This window comes from Erigeron canadensis, chromosome 8 (assembly GCF_010389155.1).
Source record: "Erigeron canadensis isolate Cc75 chromosome 8, C_canadensis_v1, whole genome shotgun sequence".
NCBI lineage: Eukaryota > Viridiplantae > Streptophyta > Magnoliopsida > Asterales > Asteraceae > Erigeron > Erigeron canadensis.
In genome coordinates, this window is record NC_057768.1 from 37,186,767 (window position 1) to 37,208,680 (window position 21,914).

At 34.5% G+C, this 21,914-nt stretch overlaps 1 protein-coding gene and 2 long non-coding RNA genes across 9 annotated transcripts; all 3 read left to right on the forward strand.

The window, feature by feature from the left end:
- Window positions 1-2,316: 2,316 nt before the first annotated feature.
- Window positions 2,317-4,507, forward strand: LOC122580433. Its single transcript, XR_006320792.1, has 4 exons — window positions 2,317-2,742; window positions 2,839-2,965; window positions 3,377-3,828; window positions 3,935-4,507. It is a non-coding gene; the product is annotated as an uncharacterized LOC122580433 (long non-coding RNA).
- A 1,142-nt stretch (window positions 4,508-5,649) lies between these two features.
- LOC122609749 lies at window positions 5,650-12,929 on the forward strand. 7 transcript variants are annotated; one of them, XR_006325384.1, is made up of 8 exons: window positions 5,650-6,390; window positions 6,638-7,085; window positions 10,776-10,862; window positions 10,950-11,065; window positions 11,970-12,079; window positions 12,194-12,342; window positions 12,514-12,585; window positions 12,688-12,929. It is a non-coding gene; the product is annotated as an uncharacterized LOC122609749 (long non-coding RNA). The 7 variants fall into 7 exon arrangements; XR_006325382.1 differs by lacking the exon at window positions 10,776-10,862 and having other exon boundaries at window positions 5,652-6,390; window positions 6,638-6,810; window positions 6,930-7,085; XR_006325385.1 differs by lacking the exon at window positions 10,776-10,862 and having other exon boundaries at window positions 5,653-6,390; window positions 6,638-6,765; window positions 6,930-7,085.
- A 3,219-nt stretch (window positions 12,930-16,148) lies between these two features.
- Window positions 16,149-20,957, forward strand: LOC122579457 (CRM-domain containing factor CFM9, mitochondrial). Its single transcript, XM_043751640.1, has 4 exons — window positions 16,149-16,330; window positions 16,431-16,716; window positions 19,265-19,666; window positions 19,795-20,957. The coding sequence occupies exons 1-4, from the start codon at window positions 16,260-16,262 to the stop codon at window positions 20,569-20,571; spliced, it is 1,536 nt and encodes a 511-aa protein (XP_043607575.1). The 5' UTR covers window positions 16,149-16,259; the 3' UTR covers window positions 20,572-20,957.
- The last annotated feature ends 957 nt before the right edge of the window (window positions 20,958-21,914 follow it).

Below are 21,914 nucleotides of genomic sequence, written 5' to 3' on the forward strand. Positions count from 1 at the left end.
ATCACTTAAATAAAAACAAAAATAATTAATATAAAAAAGTATTATATCAAATAAGCATTTTAAAAAAAAATATAATGATGTATGTTTTATTTAATTTAATATTAATAAATAATAGATTAAAACATTGGTATCATGTTAATTAATAGTAGTCGTAGTAAATCTTTGTTACCCAATAAGTATTATTACTGTATAAACAAAAAAATTAAAAAAATATCCAGTAAATTGAAACGCGTGTGCTTATTTCGAACGCAATATACCCCGCCACCGCCATAGCATCCCGCGTACTCCAACGATCAATAAATAAAATCCACCTCTTCTTTTTAAGTATTTCATCTCAATCTCAATTTTTAGCCCCAAAACCCTAATTCAGTTTCCAAGTAATTTTTTCCATATTTTCTTTCTCTATTAATATATAATTATACGATGATTATTTCGGTTCAAGATCAAAGATATCATCATGATTCTGTCGACAATCATCAGGTACGATCACTATATCTATTTGTTATTTCCACAACATCTGAATGATTATTTCTTTACTTTACACGACTTTATTCAGATAATTTTTTGAAATCTTGTTGATTATTCCAAATAGGTTTAACATGACTGATAATGATCTTGGTAGAATCATCCACTTAACATGACTGCTGCCCCTTTAAATATGTTTGTTTGGATTTTTTTCAGTAGGGATTGTTACTGTCTTAATAATAGGTTAAATATGATTGATAATAATCCTTGGTCCGTATTTTATTTATCAAGTATTACTATATATATTTGATATAAAATAATAAAAGTTATTTTGACAAGTCTTATTTCATTCGAAAACGTGTCGCGTTAAACTCAAGAACCCATAATCCTTGACTACAAGAACGCTTACACACCAGTTTCTCCTTCTCTTGTACTCTCATTTTGTTGTTTTGGTTTTGATGATATTTTCATCTATATTATGACATTTGGGGTTGCATTTTGTTTTAAAGTTTTTCAATCGCTTTTGCAATTCTCAACTACTAGAACACTTAGACACTCGTTTCAACTTCTCTTGTACTTTGAGGCTTGTACTCGAGGGTTCATCTTGTGCATCTAGGTTGTTGTTGTAGCAGGGATTGCTTCAGCTTTTGAGTTTCCCCACTTTTAGTGATTTTGATATATACAATAATAATGTTACATATGTTTTTGAAAAATTCGAAACGCTTGTGTCTTCCCTAACTACTACAACACTTAAAACACTCGTTTCAAATTCTCTTTTACTTTGAGGCTTGTACTTAAGGGTTGATCGTGTGTCTCTAAGTTGTTGTAGAGGGGATTGCATCTGCTTTTGAATTCAGCTTACTTTTTGTGCTTTTGATTTTTTGCTAATGGGGATCGTGATTACATATGTTTATAGAGTTTTCAATTGCTTTTGTATTTTCCATCCACTACAAGAACACTTGTTTTCTTGTTTCAAATTCTTTTGTACTTTGAGGCTTGTACTTGAGGGTTGATCATGTGTATCTAGATTGTTTTTGTAGCGGGGTTTGCAACTGCTTTTGAATTCTCCTTACTTTATGTGGTTTTGATGTTTTGCTAATGGGGGTTGATGTTACGTATGACTATAAAGTTTTTAATTGCTTCTATCTTTTCATTCCACTACTAGAACCCTTGTACACTTGTTTCAACTTCTCTTGTACTCTGAGGCTTGTATTTGAGGGTTGATCATTTGTATGTAAGTTCTTGTACTGGATTTTTTTAAAAAATTTTTTGACTTCCCTTACTTAATCTGTTTTTTTTTTTTTATGTTTTTTAATAATGGGGTTGTGTATGCTTTTATAATGTACAATTGCTTTTGTATTTCCCACTACCAGAACACCCGAACAGTTGTTTCAACTTCTCTTGTACTTTGAGGCTTGTACTTGACCGTTGATCGTGTGTTTGTAGGTTCTTATAGTGGAGATTGCTTTAGCTATTGACTTCTCTTACTTTGTGGTTTTCGATTTTTTTTTTCATAAATGGGGTTACATATGTTTTTGAGTTGTTCAATTACTCTTGTATTCGCATACTAGAGCACCTAAACATTTGCTTCAACTTTTCTTGTACTTTGAGGCTTGCACTTGAGGGTTTATTGTCTGTATGTTGTTCTTGTAGTGAGGATTGCATGTGCATCTGAGATCTCCTATCTTGTGTAATTTTAACTATTTTATTATTGGAGTTGCATATCTTACTAAAGTTTGCAATTGCTTATATGTATTGTCTTGCTACAGTTTGACTAGAGATGTACAATTGATATAATATAGAACTAGCTTTAAAACAAGAGTAATTCAAATCTGTAATGAGGGAATACACTTGAACATGTGATCAGCTTCAATAAATAGACTCGAATTGGACTGTTTAGTATCATATGGATTTAGCTTTAAAACTAGACCGAATTAAAATAAAAAAATAAATATATAAGGAAGTGCCTGTTTTGCTATAAAGTATGAACAATTGGTCTTAATAAATATACTACAAATGGACTATTTGATATTATGTCAGACACCATCAGATCTTTTTATTTTGTCTTGTAAGTAACTGGTTACTGATCCCTTTTAATGCGAGGTCCCTTAGTGCATGCACGTGAAAGTATTGACAGGTTGGCAGTTGTTGGATCACTTGGATGCAAAGCCTCTTTGCTATCAGTTTCATATGGGGGATAGAGTTTGTTTGTTGGCAGTCTTTTTGTAATGATGGTCCAGAAAATGGATGATGGGGAACACGGGTACTGCTTGAAAAGTATTTTCCACTCATATAATCTGCTGATTTTTTTTATTACATTTTTTAGTTCTTTTCATGTTTCTGTTCCTTCCATTATAATATTGGCCTTTATAGCAAATGTGCAGGCCTCTTGTACTCATTGAAGCTGTATGAAAAATTGGTGACGTGATGCTTGTGACCTCAACAGTCGTGGCACATGCAGTTTAAGGCAGTTCTAGCAATGCTCTTTCAGCAAAACACGGTAATAAACTTTCTTCTAGAGCGTGACCATTTGTTTATTTGGCTAATGTAAATTGCATTTAAGTTTGTAATATCCTTATACTAACAAGAACTGTAGAATACTAACTATCCAATAATTGGCACTTGAATTTACCACTAATGTTTTTTAGCCTCCGGTCATATAATGAGATGTCAAACCAAATGTAGAATCTATTAGATGAACACTTAGCAGCAGAAGGGGTAGATTTTGGCCTATCTAAATCACTGGATGATACTATTACGATTCATGTTACAACTCAAGTCATAGCTTTATAGGGAGAATGTTTTGCTATATAGTTTTTTGATACCTTCATATGTGGTAAAGTTGGCGGGTTTGAGAGGTTGGGTAATGGGTCAAGATCGAAAAGTGACCTTGTTTTTTTGCATGTGATAGTTCTTGCATGGTTGGATTTTTACCTTAACTACTAAAATCCAACTCTGCTGGTCTTCTGGTTGAAGATTCTGCTGCTTTTCTAGTGCTGAGATAAGGATGGCTTAAAGAAAACAGCTCTGATGATCCGGGTGTGCTTATAATGCAAGTTAGTGTTTTTGTCCTTACCTTGATTCTCTTTTTTCAGATGACGTTGAAATTCAATTTAGACTTTTTTTTTTTTCCTGTTTTTGTTTAATACTTTGACTAGATTAATCTATTTTCTCTATGGTTCTGAGGGCTTGGTGGTTGAAGCTTTTTGCACTTGAATTGCACATAGGCAATGAGACATAATCCAGCCAATTATTGCTCAACTGTTTGGTCAAGGTGAAACTGGATTCTACAGTGATAATAATATTCTTCCACTTCAAAGTAGTCCAGGAGATTATGCAAACAGAGCCATTGGCAGGAGCAAGGTACACTGCTCACTTTTGGTATTACTGACATATGTTAGCTTTATCTATGAGTAATATTGTAATTGTTGTCTAAATTAACAACTTATGTATACGAACTGTTGATCAGATTCAGCTTCAGGAAGAATATCCCTGATGGAAAATCGATCTGAAATACTGTTTTCCGTGCATCATTCTTCCCTTTCTCTCTGGATTAATTCTATACATGTGTGTATAATATTGTGTTGTAACAGTTTTTAAATTGGCCAATAGGTTGCTTGATGCATCTTTAAATGCCTCTGGGTCTCTTGATTTTTCGCTAAAGATGACACTGAATAACTCTGTTATTATTATAATATTTCTTTACATACCGTAACTAGCATACTTCTCATTTGGATTTCCCTTTTACATCTCAAAGAGTTACTTATGATATATATATTTTTTCAATCTTGAGGTTTCTATCACATGCATGACTAAACTATGCGATGAGAAGTGTGTTGGCACTAGTGTGTTAAACTTGGACAAAGCGACTGTCAAGATATCTTCATGATGCAGTCGACAATCATCAGGTACGCTCACAATATATATCTATTTGTTATTTTTACAAGATTTGAATGATTATTTAATCATTCAACACGACTTTATTAAGATATTATTAGTTATTGAAGATAATTTTTGAAATCTTGTTAACATGATTGATAATAATCTTGGTGGAATCATCCACTTAACATGACTGGTTCCCTCTAAAATGTTTGTTTGGATATTTTTTGGTATGATTATTACTGGCCTCATATCTACCAAGTACTACTGTAAATCTAATATAATAATCAAAGTTATTTTGACACGTCTTATTATATTTGAAAACTTGCTACCTTAAACTCAAGAAACCATGACTACAAGAACACTTACATACATTTTTCACCTTTTCTTGTACTCCTAGTCAGTTTTTTATTGTTGATGTGGTTTTGGTATTCACCAATGATATTTGCTATCGAGAGGCCTTATTTACGTCTATTATGACATTTGGGGTTACATTTAATTTTAAAATTTTCAATCGCTTTTGTAATCCTCAACTACTATGTCACTTAAACACTCTATAAAACTTCTCTTGTACTTTGAGGCTTTGTACTTGAAAGTTCATCGTGTGTATGTAGTTTTTGTTGTAGTGGGAATTGCTTTAGAATTTAAGTTTCCCCACTTTTAGTGATTTTTGTATATTAAATAACAAGGTAAAAAATATTCTTGAAATTTTTGAAACGCTTGTGTCTTCCCTAACTACTAAAGCACTTAACACTCGTTTCAACTTCTCTTGTACTTTGAGGGTTTATCATGTGTATCTAGATTGTGTTGTAGAGGTGTTTGCACCTGCTTTTGAATTCTCCTTAATTTATGTGCTTTTTTTAATATGCTAATGGGTATCAGGTTTGCAAATGTTTATTAAGTTTTCAATTGTTTTTGTATTTTCCATCCACTACTAGAACACCTGTACACTTGTTTCAACTTATCTTTTACTTTGAGGCTTGTAATTGAGGGTTGATCATTTGTATGGAAGTTCTTGTAGTGAGAATTGTTTTAGCTTTTGACTTCCCCTACTTAATGTTTTTTTTCCTTTTTTTAATGATGTGGTAGCATGTGCCTTTAACAGTTTCAATTGCTTTTGTATTCCCCTCTACTAGAACACATGAACTTTCATTTCAGATTCTCTTGTACTTTGAGGCTTGTACTTGATTGTTCATCATGTCTTTGTAGGTTCTTGTAGTGGATATTGCTTTAGCTATTGACTCCTACTTTATATGGTTTTGGCGTTTTTTTAAACGGGGCTACATATGTTCTTGAGTCATATGTTCTTGAGTTGTTCAATTGCTTTTGTATTCTCATACTAGAGCACCTAAACATCTACTTCTACTTTTCTTGTACTTTGAGGCTTGCACTGGAGGGTTGATTGGCTGCATGTAGGTCGTTCTTGTAGTGGGGGATTGCATTTGCATCTGACTTCTCCTACCTTGTGTGATTTTGGTTTTTTTTATTATTGGGGTTGCATATGTCACTAATGTTTTTAATTGCTTTTGAAATGCCCTATTAGAAGTATCTATGTAGTCAGTTGATTCTCTTCCTACAGTTTCACTAGTGGTGTGCAACTTGAACTACCTTTAAAACAAGACTGCTTTAAATGTGTAACGAGGCAAGTTCCTTACACTTGAACATGTGATGAGCTTCAGTACATAAAGTCTGTTTGATATCATATGGATTTAGCATTATAAGCAGACCGAATCAAAATAAAAAAAGTTTAATGAAGGAAGTACTTGCTTTGCTATATAAATATGAACAATTGGTCTTAATAGATATACTAGAAATGGACTATTTGTTATTATGTCAGACACCTCCATACCTTTTTTTTGTTGAGTTAATTACTAGTTACCAAACCTTCTGAATGCGAGGTACCTGTAAGAGTGCATGCACGGGAAAGTATGGACAGGTTGGCGTATGGGGGATAAAGTCTGTCAGCAGTCTCTTCATAATGATGGCAGTATCGCACATGCAAACGTATCTTCTATCAGAAAAGAAACTCAATCAATATTATATCTGGTAAACCCTACTATTTGTGTTTACGCTCTGGGAATCTGGGATGTTGTTTATTATTGTGGTTTCTGTTAATTAGTCGTGTTTCACATTTATATACAGTCTTGCATACATTAAGATACTGGCTTCAATTAGGTGTTACATTTTTATGTTTCGAATTGATGTCATCAGCTCTAGCATCATGTAATAGCATTGGTACTTTATATAATGATTGCATCTAAGTTCATTGTTCACCTATTCCGTTGATGTGTAGGCCATCAAAGATGCAACTCAAGAAGGCAATGAATCTGGAAAAGATAATGGTCCTGTTTGTTCTAGATGCATTGATTTGGATTGGTCACGCGAAGTTTTTTTTAAGCCAACTTCAAAGTAGAAGCTTTTGTAGGTCTTGTCTCATGAGTCTCGGCAACATTTCATACCAGATTTGTGCTCACCATCTTTTTCCCCTACAATTTGCTGTTTTTGATATATTTGTTGATTCATATGTTTAGTTGGTAGTGTCTGTTGCTTTTATGTCAGCATAATAAATGTAATTTTGTCTTCAGATAGCATGCACTCAATAAATCCATTTCAGTGGCTGTGTGCTCTTGAGGCAAACTTGCTTTCTTTTGAGAACTAGCCACAAGTATGATGAATTGGGAGCTCAGATTCTTTTCTCCATGGGTGCAGTTGAACTTATTCAACATGCATGACACAAACACGTAGGTCAAAGTTTAGTTTCTATCCTTTATCTGCTTAAAATTTTTATTTTTATATTCATTCTTCTATTAAAGACAGATAAACTAAAGCCAACTTTGTACACATGGAAAGGTGCTTTGACACCAATTTTGGTAAAGATATGTTTGCTCAGTTCACAGACAAAGAATGGTTGTTTCCCTGTTGCTTCTATTTGTTTTCTCGTTGACCCCATTGATAGAAACAACGGACTTAGTTTAGGTATACTTGTTGACTTTGTTAAAGGTCATCAAGGCATCAACTACTTTTTGATCATGTTCTTTGCCAAGATGTTTTTGATGCTGACAAATTGGCTATGGAATAAATGAACCTTGTTGGTATACTTAGCAAGGTTTGCATTATGGCATTTTGCTAACCTTGTTTCCTTTTGTACTAGTCGGAGCTGCTGAATTGACCCAATAGCCTTCCCTTTTAAAAGTTATTGAATCCCTCCAAAAAATACATGTACAAGAGATGATTATATAGGCTACACAACTAGGGTTGCTAAACTTGCTCCCTAAGTTTCCTAAAACTGGAACGGGCCTATGTAATGGGGCTGGCTACCTAAAAAGATCAGGCCTGCTTAGCTCAATAATTAAGGTCTGCTGCCTAATTAATGTCTGAACTCAGCAGCCTTAACTGGGCCGTAGACAACACAATATCCCAACAATCTCCCATTTGGTGTCTTCGGACCTCAAACTGCACCATCTTTGATCTCTTCTGTACATCTGTAGTAAAAACCCCTCTTGTTCTTCAATGCTCCCTAGTTACTCCCGGCCTTCTCATCAGATAACTTGAAGGCCCGTTAAAGCTCCCACTGAGCTTCAACCCATTAGTCACAGCTATCTTTGCCCTCGACTCATTCTTTGTCTCTACCGGCTCTCACTGAAACGAGCTGCCAATTCCTGAGAAATCATGAGAACAAACACTCTCCTTTAAAGCAGATAATAAATTGGAGAGACTTTAACAACTAGATTACTGGTTCATTTAACCCACTATCTGGAAGCTCTTACTGAAGCATAACACCCATACTCTCACTGTCACAAAAATTCCCTGTCTGTCTCTGAACCTTTCCTAGCACGTTCAACCTGAATCTGACCTGTATTTCTGGGTTTGCCATTTGCAAAGCAAACCTTCTTCTGCCCACGAGATTCTGTGAACCGGATTTTGTTTTTCTTTTGAACTGAGATGATCACTCCCTTAGATGATAAACTGACCATATAAATCGAACCCTGCTTAATTCGTGCCACGACTAGATTCCTTTGAGAACCTTGCATTGCCCGTTCCCGAACTTGACCTCATGCCCCTGCTCATCCAACTGCCCGAGAAAACCGATTGCTTTTTTCGACTTGGAATAACCCGGACATCCTTCAAAGTCCATGAACTGACTGGAGTCTTCAAACCTGTCACCCTGCTCGTCATATCAAGAACTTCATCGTTCGCCACTCTTGCCTTTCCAAAATCCAACTTTCAGATTCGGTATTGCTTCACTGTTGTGGGTAGCGTGAAATAAAGCACCGAAACCCATGACCCAGGAATCCACACTACTCTCTACTCTGCAGTCAGCGCCTCGTCTGAGCTGTAGTCTTATGTAGTGTTCAGTTCTTTGTTATTTACCGGACATTGATTCCTAATATGTCCCACCTCTTCTGATCATGCTTGTTCAAAGAAGTATCCCAAGAAAACAAGGCCACCTGCTTTTTTCTTTCACCTTGCAAACGAGATGAATCCAAAGCCACTTGCTTTGATGGATCCTTACTCCCTGTTTTTCATGCAACACACTGGTCCCCTCTTATCACAAACAAGCCAATCAAGGCCTGCAAAGAACTCAACATCAGCAGGAGGGTGCTGATAAGAAACTTTTGATCTGACCTTCACTACCCAGTTATTTTCTTTCCCAATTGTAAACACCTGCTTACAACCACCAACCTAATGAAAAAAAGCCGACCTGCTTCTAACGTCCCTTTTGCTCACCAGCTAAGTGTGTGACCTGATTCAAAGCCTCCTGCTTGACGAATCTCTCCCATTAGCTTATGTTCTTCTGGTTGGAATGACTCCTGCCTCAAGAACAAGCTGTCTTGCTTTTCCGTTCTTATACAAGGCACAAAAGAAAGAACAAAACTTGGTTTGAACTTTGAAGATACCTGATCAAAACAGTCCCGCAAAAAACAGCCACAAACAGACTTGAATACCCTCAAAGTCCGTTTTTCTGCTGTAAACACATTCCCAAAACAGCCCCTGCTGTCCCGGAACCTAGTGCTTTCTTCTGCTAATTCACGATCCCCCATAAAACCCCAAACTGCCAAATCAAGACCTTATCTGCCCAACTGAACCCTAATTTGCCAAAATCAGACCCGAAACTGCCCAAAACAGTTTTGCCAAAACCCTAAATTGCCCAATTTAGACCTAAATTTGCCTAAATCAGACCTGATTCTGACCAAATCAGATCTATTACTGCTTAAATCAGCTTTGCCCGAGCCCTAATCGGTGGCTGTGGTGATTGATCTGGTTGTTCTGGTTGATGGCGGCTGCTGTGGTGGCTGGTCTTGTCCGGATCTCTAATCTGGGTGGCGGCTTTGTGTGATCTGTGTGAACCAGAACCTTGGACGCCGTTAACCTTGGCTCTGATACTACTTGTTAGGAAACAGAAAAGGAAAGGACAAGGAACACCAAGATTTAACGTGGTATCTCACACTAAACTGTGAACTAATCCACGGGGGCAACTGGTTTTTCTTTAATGAATCCCTTTAAAAAATACATGCACAAGAGATGATTATATAGGCTACACAATTAGGGTCGCTAAACATGCTCCCCAAGTTTCCTAAAACTGGAACAGGCCTATGTAATGGGGCTGGCTTCCTAAAAAGATCAGGCCTGCTTAGCTCAATAATTAAGGTCTGCTGCCTTATTAATGACTGAACTCAGCAGCCTTAACTGGGCCGTAGACAACACAATACCCCAACAAGTTTTATGTTTCTTACGGATCAGTTGTTCACACTATAGGTTTGGCCTTACATGGAAAGTGCTGAGGACAGTTCAAAGACTTTTTGGTTTAGTGCACTCTCTTTTTTTATGTGACTCTACATCTCTTCTATTTACTCCATGTGATAGTTGAGGATTAGTGGTGATATATAAACTTTCACCATTGTTTTTGTGCATTTGGTTTAAAATGTTTCACTCTCAAGTCACTTAGATAACGACCTTTCATGCGAGTTAACCCATCCAGGATGACAACTTTTTGTGCAGTTGGTTTAAAATGGTTCTTTATAAGCTCATTTAGATAACCACCTTCATTTATCAGTAGCTTTAGACTTTAGCACTTTGATTGAACCTTAGATTAGGAGTTTTGGTTCTTTTATGCCATCATGTATGATTTAATTGACGAATATGCTTTGGATTGATATACATAGAGTTTTAGCAACTTGTTGGATTTGGGCCCAAATTTGCAAAGGTTGTATTGATAGTCATGATACCTTGATTCAAGAATTTTGTATTCTTTTATTAGCTATCGCCCTTCGGCTGAAGATTTATTGCCTTGTTAGTTCTGATGCTCCATACGAAGTTTTGTATTTTATTAGTAGTTTGAGTATTCTGTCGTTGATGTTGGTATAACATTAGTTGGTCTGGTGATTCGATACCAGAAATTTGTGTTGTATTATTTTTTATTGTTTTTGCAGCATTGCTTGACTTATCATTTTTTAGTACCAAAAATTGTGTATGCTTTGAATGCTACAACTGCAATTATCTGGAAGTTAGAGATTACAGTACGTAGCTTATTTATCATCTCATATATTCCTACTGTAGTATTGTACAACTTTTTTTGTATTTTACATATACGTCTTCTATTGTAGATAATGACAAGGTGTATCTGTATGGAGACTGATAATGGAATGTTTCTACACTCCAATAGAGGAACTTGGATCACGACTATGCCCTAACGATCAAACATGGAATGTGTCAAATTTAGGTAAAGGTTCTAATGTTTACTTTTTATTCTTGTGAAAGGAAGGCGTTTGCCTGTAAAATTATTTGAAAGAATTTATTTTAATACTAGCCCACCTGAAGCAGCCCGAAAGCTAAAGTTTATACGAGATGATGGTAGACAATTGTGTATGACTAGAGATGTGGCTCAGTCTTAACAAAGCCAATTTGAACCGAGCCAATATCTTCACACCCCACCCAGATCTCTTGCTGAGTTTGAGACTTTCTGGCTTTACAAGCCACCACCTAAGCCAATTGGGGAGATAAAACCACCATTCGAATGTTGTCTCTATACTTGGTCCAGCTACATTTGCAATCTTTATAACATCATGTCCCGAGTATTTCATGAAGGCTTATCTAGCTAATTTATGTGATTTTCAACTTATTTTACCCATTTGGTTCTTACCTATATTAGTCCATTAGTAGGCTAACAGGTTATAATTCATGTCAAAGAATCCAACGTGCTGGTTCTTTTACATTTACAACTCAACTATATACGAAGTCCATTGCATGGGATCCATTTGTTTTTCATGTACACTTCTGTCTTCCTCCTTGCCCCTGTATCAAGTTCTACATGGGTATCATCTCAATGAGAATTTTTTACATTTGCATTTTAAATCATCAATAGATCGATTGGTATATGGTGGAGCCTGAGATTGAGAGGTCTTGGGTTCAAATCCTGGTGTGAGCAAAATGCTCACAGGAATGGAGACAGGTTTCCCGGCATGGGTTTTCTCTGGAATTGGTATTGGGTATATGAAGAGGCATGACACTTAACCCAAATTTGTTCAAAAAAAAGTTACGTTGTAATGTATATCTATCATTTTCATTTAATATGGGGTATGGGATTAAGTGTTCATGAAAAAAATTTTGTGTACACTTTCTTTTAGGCAAGGAAAAAGTTTTGACATCACAGTACTGCAGTGGAAGTGCCAATTGGCCAATTGGGTTGGAAGAAGACTTTCAGGGTATTGTGGATCTTGTGCAATCATAAGCAGTGGTATAAACTATAAATGGTTTATTATGTTAGCGAGAAGTTAATGCATTACATGACTAGAAGTATAACACTGTAAATGGTAGTAACAAAGATTTTAACTTTCCTATTTCCTGGCAGCGCAAAAGTGGTGAAGAAATTTCAGCTGATATGCAAACAATGGCTGCTGAAAAGTGCCATGAGTTAGTTGAGGCAGTCTCTGATGTTGATGATGAACTTGCGGAAGCATTTCTCTGTTACGAACCTATATCGTCTGCTCTGACCTTGAGGTATGCTGATACCTTTTTCATTTGGGTTGTTGATAAATACCAAATTCTCTTCAAAAGTAACCTGGAACTTTCTCTGTATTTTTTTCCCGAGTCAATCTGTATTTGGTCAATAGAATAGCTTGACTCTTGTGCTTATAAGGTTCTTGTGTTTTGGATATTGGTTTTGAATAGGCAGCTAGTCGTTGAGCAACTATAGCACGAAAGTTTATACCAGTGTTTGTGGGTAGTGCATTTAAGATTAAGGTAAATAAAAATGGTTTTTTATGATATCAATTTATTCTTTAAACAATTTTATTGGCAGCCTGTGTTTTTTTGTTTTTATCATTTGTTTTGCTTTATTGGCAGGGAGTACAGCCAATTTTGTCCGAATTCTGGTATCTCCCACAAAGACGAGTGAGAGAGCGTTCCATATTGCCTATTGTGGCTTGTGGTTAACATGTAATAGCAAGTTCCATAAGATTATATGAAGCAGAATCATATATTAACCTATCTTATGGTTACTGACTTGAGACTGTTTCTGTTGGTATGTAATATTATCATGTAATATGTAATATCTATCTAGTGACCAAGTGACTAGCTTTAGTTCCTAGTATAATCTGAACAGGTTAACATTTTACTGGTGTCATTTTAATCAAACGGTAAGTAGCTAGTCGATGAACTACTTAACTTTGCCAAATTCTAGTGTCATTAGAAATGCCGTTAAATTCCAAGCATTTAAAAGTCATTTTACTAGTTTAAGTAGTAAATGATCTGTACCTAATGGGCACATTGTAGAAAATCCCATAAGATAATTACTGTTAATATTAGGACAATAATTTAATTGATTAATTCTCCTTATGCTAGCAACTTGGTCGTAATTTTTCAACATTGAATTTAATGTTGGTCGGCAGGTCAAGATATGTGATATTCGTATTTGAGTTTTGATGGTATTGTTCTCAGAATGTTGGTCATACGAGGCTTAAGAAAACGACCATACGAACCTCATTCGAAAACGAACCTAGTTTAATGACAACAACCAAACGAACCTCAACCTTTTGTTATGAAACGAGCTTCACTATTAATTTTAGCAAACGAACTTCATATCTATGGACTACAATATTTTTGTGTCAAACGGACTTCAATTTTTTAAATGTGTCAAACGAGCCTCATCAAATTCATGTCGTACGAAGCTCAACATTTTGACGTGAAACGGCCCTCAAATTTCTACCAGAAACGAACTTCGTTTTAGACCAATTGAATCTCATTAGACTAGTAGGAGCAAGGTGTTATGCAGCCAAAAAGTGTTCGAGACCGCCTGAAAACACTCAAGGGACGCCAAGCACAACGCTCAAAGCGGCATTCTCGAGGAAAAAATTGGTGACCCTGGCAAGAAAAAGACGCAGTGCAAAGTGGGAGTCACAAGGCATGAGGAGCAAGACTTTTGTCTTTTTCTATATATAATATTAATATATTATATTCAAGCACCTCATTTAATGGAACCCTTTGCTCCAAGAAAACTCTTATATTATCACATAATGCCACATGTCACAAAAAGGTTGAGGGGATGGGGTTCTTGGAACCCTTTACTCCTACTAGTCTTAAAAACCTTAAACGGAATTTTGAAACTAGCATTATAGTAGCTCACGATTCCAATCTATACTTCTATATCTATACTACTATAGTACTATATTAAGCAAAGTATCCCTCCCCCATTTAAATAATCAAAACTTAGAATTGACCATGTTAACCTTCTTCTTTATTCACTAAATTAAACATCTTCATCACCGCCACCGCCGCACATCGGTGCCACCACTACCGCCAATCGTCACACCGTCGTCACTACCACCATTAACGCTGCATCGTGCGGGCATCCGTCTAGTTTTTAAAATGTGTCACGATTTCAGCTCGAAACTTAAAGTTTAATTTTTAATTAGAGCTATTCAAAGTGTAACTTCTAGTTATAACCATTAAATTGAAATGATTATATCATATGCATTTTTTATTTTTATTTTTAGATTAAATTTTAATTTAATAAATCCAAATGTGGTCATTGAAAAACAATTATTATATTTAGTAATTTTAAAATTTAATTATTTTAATGATATAACTATGAAAAATAATTTCTAAATTTTAAATTTACTTTTTGATAAATTCATTTTTTCCCCTTTATAACTGTTTCTTTTGTTTTTGTTCATTATATTTTATATAATATTTTTATTGTAATAATAAATATTGATTATAAGTAATTAAGTATTTAGTTTTATATCGTTAGTTTCTTATGATATTTAAATAAAAGATTATTAATATGTATATGATGCTAAGTCTCATATTTAAAACTTTCAAAGTCTTTTTTTTGAAATTAAACTTTAAATATTTGTGTTTGTGTTATATAATATTTGATTATATAATATTTGATAAATTATATGAATTGATTGAGTTTTATATCTGTTTTCATTATTATAATTTGCATCAAGTGTTATATAACACAAAAAGTTATATTTACGAAAAAAGATCAAAGTTAAGAAATAAAGACTTTGAATATTGAAAACAAGAATTCTAATGTAACAGAAGGAGTAATAAAAAGTTTATGTAAAAAATGTCAAAATTATTATTTCTAACATCTTTTATTTATATATGTTAAATTGCGATATTATATAAATTAAACATGTCATTAATTATCTATGATATATAAAAAATTTAAGCAATTAGTAACTATATTTATCTTTATTCAGTCATTTTACAAAAATATAATTAACATACGTATCTTATTAATAACTTTTTATACAAAATATTTTTTAGAATAATATTATCATTAAATCTTACCACGTCTTATTTATAAATATTAATTATATTATAAGTTATAACAAAAACTTAATATGTTTAATCCACATATTACGCGAGAAGTAATTTAGTTTTTGGTAAAATTTTACATATTTTTCTTTTCTTATATATTGAAACTAGTGTTCAGGTCCGTCTTATGAACGGGTAATCTCAAAATATATTAAACAAAGCTAATATGATTCGAGCAACCATCAATATGACCAATAACACAACTTAATCAATATGAAAACTAAAGAAGAAACATATGAAAAATAACTCCATATAAATATTGATTGCAGTTTACTTTTTTTTCTTCCAAATTTAGTTAAATAAAAATTTGCAACAAAGTATATAATTTGAAAAATACATACCAATTCATCAACAATTTTTTTGCCGTAGGTTTTATTTGGGTTGAGAATATGTGTGGGTTTTTTCTAGGATATATAAATGATAATTTTTGAGAGATTTTTAAGGATAAAAAAAGTTTTTAATTAATAATAAGGTTGACCATTTATTAATTTAAATAAAATATTTAAAAAATTGAGAATTAATAAGGAGAGGATTACACTAAAAGAAAAAGATTAGGCCAAGTGTACCCCAATCACCTATTTTAGTTATACTATTATAGATAGATATGGATAGATTTGTATTTTATAAGATTTTTTTATTATATTTATTTACAATTATTACCTATTTTAGTATTGTACTCGCGCGATGAGGCGGCGGTTTGGTGGTGACAGTGGTCGTGGTGGTGGTGTTCATGGTAGGTGCAACTCTGTAAGTTATTTGTGTAAATATAATTGATGTAAAGTGATAGTAGATATAACTTTGAAAATAAAAGATAATGATGTAAATTAATTTATAAAAGATAAAATGATAATTTTTTATCTAACACTTTTATGAGAGAAAGTGATAATTATTATAAGATATTATAGATTACCAATTATTTCATTTTAATATATTGTAAACTTTGTACTCGTATTTGATACGGGGCTAATCTTCTACAGTAGTACTGAACTAAAACCCTGCCCTGATGAAAAACCCCATTCCCAAATGCCCACCAAAACAATTTCATCAAAAACATAAATAAATCTGTCTATTAATTTTATCACTGTCCAATGTTCATTGCTGCTTCAAGAAACCTTCAAAAGCATTGCTTTCAAACCCTAACCCACCGTTTCATCACCCAGTATGTATATACATATCACACCATATATCTATATATATTGTATTTCTTCATAATCTTATTTGAAATTATTTTAATTTGATTTGATTGTGTATTATTTCAGGGATGTGAAGTTGTTAAGAGGTGTTGCCCCTAATTTGATACATGGGTATGATACCCAGTTCAAATTTGTGAATAAAGATGATAGCTTTTTGAGATGGGTCGGGTCAGGCGATGGGTTTGATGGGAATCGGATGTATTCGACATCGAAAGGAAGGAGTATGAGAAGTAAAGTGGAGATGAGGATGAAGAAAGAGTCTGGTAAAACCCTGAGGGAGATTAGGAGGGCTAAAAAGATTCAAAAGAAGTTGATGACTGATGAGGAACGTCTCGTTTACAATCTTAAAAGGGTATGCTTTGTTGACTTAATGTGTTGTTATTGTTATTTTGTGTTATGTGAAATGGAAAAATTGTTAGGAATAATGAAATGAGATGATAACCTAGACAAATCGTTAGGTATACTTTGGTTTATGATAGGGCTAAAGCCTTGCATATCTATCTATCTATTGATTTCTGTTGGTAGTTCTCTAGAAATCTTGTGATATCTTTCCTTCCACATGCTAACCTCTCGTAGCCATATTTTCGCTATTAAGTTCTGATGCGAGTGTGGTTTTATAAGACGGGGCCTCAAGGTTCTCTTTCTGATTATAACAAGGTGAAAATTGTTCACTTGTTGCAAATTAGCACTATAACAAGGTGAAAATTGTTCACTTGTTGCAAATTAGCACTTTTCTTACTTGTAGTTCCCTCTTGACTACTTTCTTTCATTAAGTCAACTGGATTATTATAAGCTTCCAATTATTCCACCAACACTCTGTTTTAGTTCTCATCCTAGCATAAGTGGTAGATGACTTATTGAGAAGCATGTGAAAAACAACAAATAACCCTATAAAAGTAGATTGGCAGTGTCCATCGTAGAGTGTAGACCGATTCTTGCTGTGAAAGTGCCACAGAATTAGTAGCCAATAATGATGAACCCATGCCTAGAACATGCAACCATTTCCAAGGTGGTCTATTGGTTAACATCCTGAGTTCTTTACAAGAGGTCTCAGCTTCAAACTCTGCTAGGTAAAATCATGGGGATGGCCAGGGAAGGGTTGGAAACAGACACTGGATACACCTATTAGGCAGCATACATCTAATTGCCCTCTCAGGTATCCTAGGGAAAACCTATCCCGTTTACCAGGTTTAGAACATAAACACGTAAGGGCCCTAAAATCCGATACAGAATCTTGAATTTGTGAGATTGTCCATGACCCTTATGGTGTTGTCAATGACCCATCAAACTATTTACATCAATGTAAATAGCATCAACATCTTGTTTCTGCTTTTGGCGTAGCTAGGAACAGCCTGTATGCTTAAGCTTTACAACCTCATTTATGGTACTGGGCCGCCCTCCTCTCAACATAAAATAATCAACAATAATCATCTCATGCTTACACATCTTCTTGGACTTCTACACCCTTCAGAATCCTTCCAAATACATCAACAGGAGTTGCCACCTCAAATACTATGTAGACTCCATCTTTTAAGCTCCATGGACAGTTGGTTAACGAGATGTACTTATGCAGCTGACTGAGTATAACAATCTTCAACATTATACACCCATCGTATACTTGATTACTGTGACATATGAGTATATGACCCACATAAATCATATATAAGATGATTACTTAGGCATTTCAGTCCCATAGATTCATACCATACCAGGACAGGCCCATGTGAACAGAAACAACACAGAAACAAATTGGGATAACTAGTTCCCATGTTCTTTTATGAGTTTTTCTAGAGTTACCATAGTCCATAAACTCATACGAATTACCTTCAATCCCTAGAAGAGCGATGACATTGCAACAACGTCTAGAAGTATACATTTAAGACCATTTCCACATCTTATAATATCCTGAATTGATTTCCTGGCCCAGCTTGATCCCCATACAAGATGAATAGGTAGCAGCTCATAAAAGAAACTATCTACTACTCGGTTCAACTTCCGTTTCTCTATTCCCATCTAAACCATTTCAGCTCCAAACAATCTACAAACATGATATATTCCAGCTGCAATAAGTAATAGTTGATATTTATAAAACCTTTTTTGAACAGCATATGTATTAGTTTGATATTTATACTGATATATATAAAACCTATATCAGTATCAGGTGCTGGTATATATGTCCCATTTGACAATCGATCTTATGGTGGCTAAACTTAGCTCAGTCTTAACAAAACATATTAGGAATTTATTTTATATATTATCCCTTTCAATATTGTGAACCCGATCATAATCTTTGGAGCAACTGATTACTCGGCTTTAAAAAACCATAAAGCCAATAGTTTCAGATTGCTTGGTCCTTATCCCCTCTATCGAAAAATTGCCCTCTTCCATGCTTGCTCGCATTAACAGATTCTAGCACTTCCAAATCATAGATGTATTAAAAACAATAAAGACCTGATTGTGGTTCATATCTATTCTATAAAACATAAAGTCGGAATCCCCACCAACCTTCATTCTTTTGCCTTCTGATTAAATTTTGACCAGTTCTTATTATATACCCATTTAACTCATATGGTTCAAAACAATTCTCCCTCCAAGCTCTAAATCTGTGGGTTTAGGGGGTATTAAAACCCATGATGCATTTGAAAGCAACATCTGGAACGGATTATTATTCTAGTTTGGCTCAAGCTCTTAGGATTTAATGATTTATTTATTAGTCCTTTGGCTCATTAGTAAAGTTCTGAATGTACGAATCCAGTAACAAGTTTGGTAAACTACTTTGTCGTGATTATTCATAAACTTGAGTTGGATAGTTTAATAACTTACATTGGTTGATAGCATATAATTTTTTCCATCGAACAGGTGCTTTATATTCACCCCCATGTTTATTTTGACTAGTGCAGGCCAAGAAAAAAGTTGCATTGCTTCTTCAAAAGCTGAAAAAATATGAGCTACCAGAATTACCACCTCCACGGCACGATCCTGAACTTTTGACCCCTGAGCAGGTCCAAGCATTAAAAAAGATTGGTTTTCGAAACAGAAATTATGTACCAGTTGGCGTCCGTGGTGTGTTTGGAGGTGTGGTTCAAAACATGCACATGCATTGGAAGTTTCATGAAACTGTTCAAGTTTGTTGTGATAACTTTCCCAAAGAAAAGATTAAGGAAATGGCAACCATGCTTGCAAGATTGAGTGGTGGCATTGTGGTCAACATACATAATGTCAAAACCATCATCATGTTTCGTGGAAGAAATTACAGACAACCAAAGAATCTGATACCAATCAACACCCTTACCAAAAGAAAGGTCCGGCTCTATTTTGTTTGACCTTTTGTGCTCTAATATAATATAAATTATATAATTTGACACCAATTAATCACCCCTGGTTGATGTTGGCTATGATGATTGATATCTAAATTGTGATTGATATACAGGCATTATTTAAAGCTAGATTCGAACAAGCACTTGATTCTCAAAAACTTAATATCAAGAAAATAGAGCAGCAGCTTAGGAGAATGAACGTAAATCCTGATGACCCGGTTGCCATGGCTAGCATACAAAGAGTGGCATCCACATTTTTTAATGCAATAGACAAAAAGGAAGGAAGTCCTTATGTCTTCCATGGTGACAAAAAGGGTGAAGCAAGTACTGTAAACACAAATGAACCGGAATCTGGTGAAGACAGTGATCAGGAGGAGCTTGACAAGTTCATAGCAGAGATTGAGGAGGCAGCTGACAGAGAGTGGGAAGCAGAAGAAGCCGCAGAGAAAGAAGAAGTCAACAAGATTAGATATCTTTATAAAGAAGATTATGATGGAAGGTATACAAAACCAGGAATGGGTAGGATGGCCCCACAAAGGAGTAGTAATAGTGAGAGTGATGAGGTAGATGAAGATGATCAAGTTGACGAAAATGACTCAGATGAAGCTTCTTATATTAATGATGCTCCAAAAGTAGAAAGGTGGAAGGGAGGTCGTAATAGAAAACCCAGTGATGGTGGTAGGTTCAATGGTAGGGACGAAGATAGATTCATGAGAAATGATGCTCAAGAAGAATATGAGTCAGAAGATATATTGAATGATTTGCAAAATGTCATGTTTGAAACTGATGGAGAAAATGAAGCAAGATCATCACCAGAAACTACAAATTACGACATTGAACACAAGCCAAAAACAGCAAAAAATATGGATGAAAATTGGGACAGTGATTAACTTGGTGGTAGGGAACTCTTCAGCATTAATTTCTCATGACTAGAGATTGTTATGATGTATGAACCTTCAGATTTATTGGTAGTGTTCATTCAGGGTAACTTGAAATTTATCTTCAAAGGTCAGTACAAATTAATCAAGCTGAAGATTGTTAACATTTTATGCTGCAATCTCGTTGCAATTTTGCATTGTCATAAAGACCATAGTCTGAATGGTGTTGAAGTGCTCACTGGTTATCACTTGAGTTTGCATATTGGATTTGCATCGGTTCAATGTCATGGGATTGTGTAGGGAGTTCTCATACAAGTATACAAATTTGACAAAAATCTATCTATATTATCATGTAACCCCTTTGGATTTTTTATTCTATTCATGATCCCTTAAGATAATTTCTCGTCTGGAGGCTTTTTTGTTAACCCTCCTGCAAATATTTTGTTAACCCTTTTACAAATAATAGTGTATCATAGAAGTGGACTAATGTTTTTTTTGGTTTTGTTCATCATTTATGGTGGTACTTATAAATAGTTTTAGGCTTTTAACAGTACATGAATTTGTGACCCTCAAAATATAGGGTTGAATCGAGGCTTGCAGAGTCTTCATTTAAGTGTCGAATCACCTTGATAAAGTTTCCTAAAAAAAGGGAATGCTATATATGGTTTGTATTGTAGTTTTGTTCTCTACTTTTTTTACCTTTGCGTTATTAATTAGCACGAACACTTTGACTAGCTGAGCTAAATAGGCAATTTGTTTTGTACACCTAATATAACTATCCAAACTAGTTCAATACACACATAAAATCTAATCACGTTTAAAGTTAGTTAGTTACTTTTGTTTAATCAATTAAATGAGTAAAAAGTTATATTATTATTATTTTTTACGACAAACTATTTTACTTATACTTTTAAATTACAGAAATGCTTAGGATGAATGTTGAAATACGCAAAGTCAAAAACAACACAAGTGAGCCATCAACCTTGTTGATATCTTATGTTAGTGCTACATTTGATTCTCTTTGGTTTTCTTAAATAAATAGTTATATTTTGGCTTAATCTTAATCGATTAAGTTGTTTTCAAAATCGTAATCATTTCAGTTTTTTTTTTCTTCCTTTCTTTCACATGTTACCATGGAAAAATAAAGCACCATCTATGAATCGCAACTACAAACAAAAGACAACTATAAAAAATATACTGCACTGTTGTAACAGGTGAAAAAACACCAAACAAGAAACCGAAACCATTGGACCTCACCTACAATGCTACAACTGACAAGACAAAACCTTTGGATGCCATCTAATTCCTAGTTAAAGAGTTAAAACTACAAACAGTTTGTAGGTATTTCGGGGTTC

What these genes read in the sequence shown, in the direction of transcription:
- LOC122579457 (XM_043751640.1), top strand. Translation starts at nt 16,260, where the DNA reads ATGTTCATTGCTGCTTCAAGAAACCTTCAAAAGCATTGCTTTCAAACC. An exon ending in ACCCACCGTTTCATCACCCA is followed by an intron (nt 16,331 to 16,430) that starts GTATGTATATAC and finishes GTATTATTTCAG; the next exon opens with GGATGTGAAGTTGTTAAGAG. An exon ending in ACACCCTTACCAAAAGAAAG is followed by an intron (nt 19,667 to 19,794) that starts GTCCGGCTCTAT and finishes ATTGATATACAG; the next exon opens with GCATTATTTAAAGCTAGATT.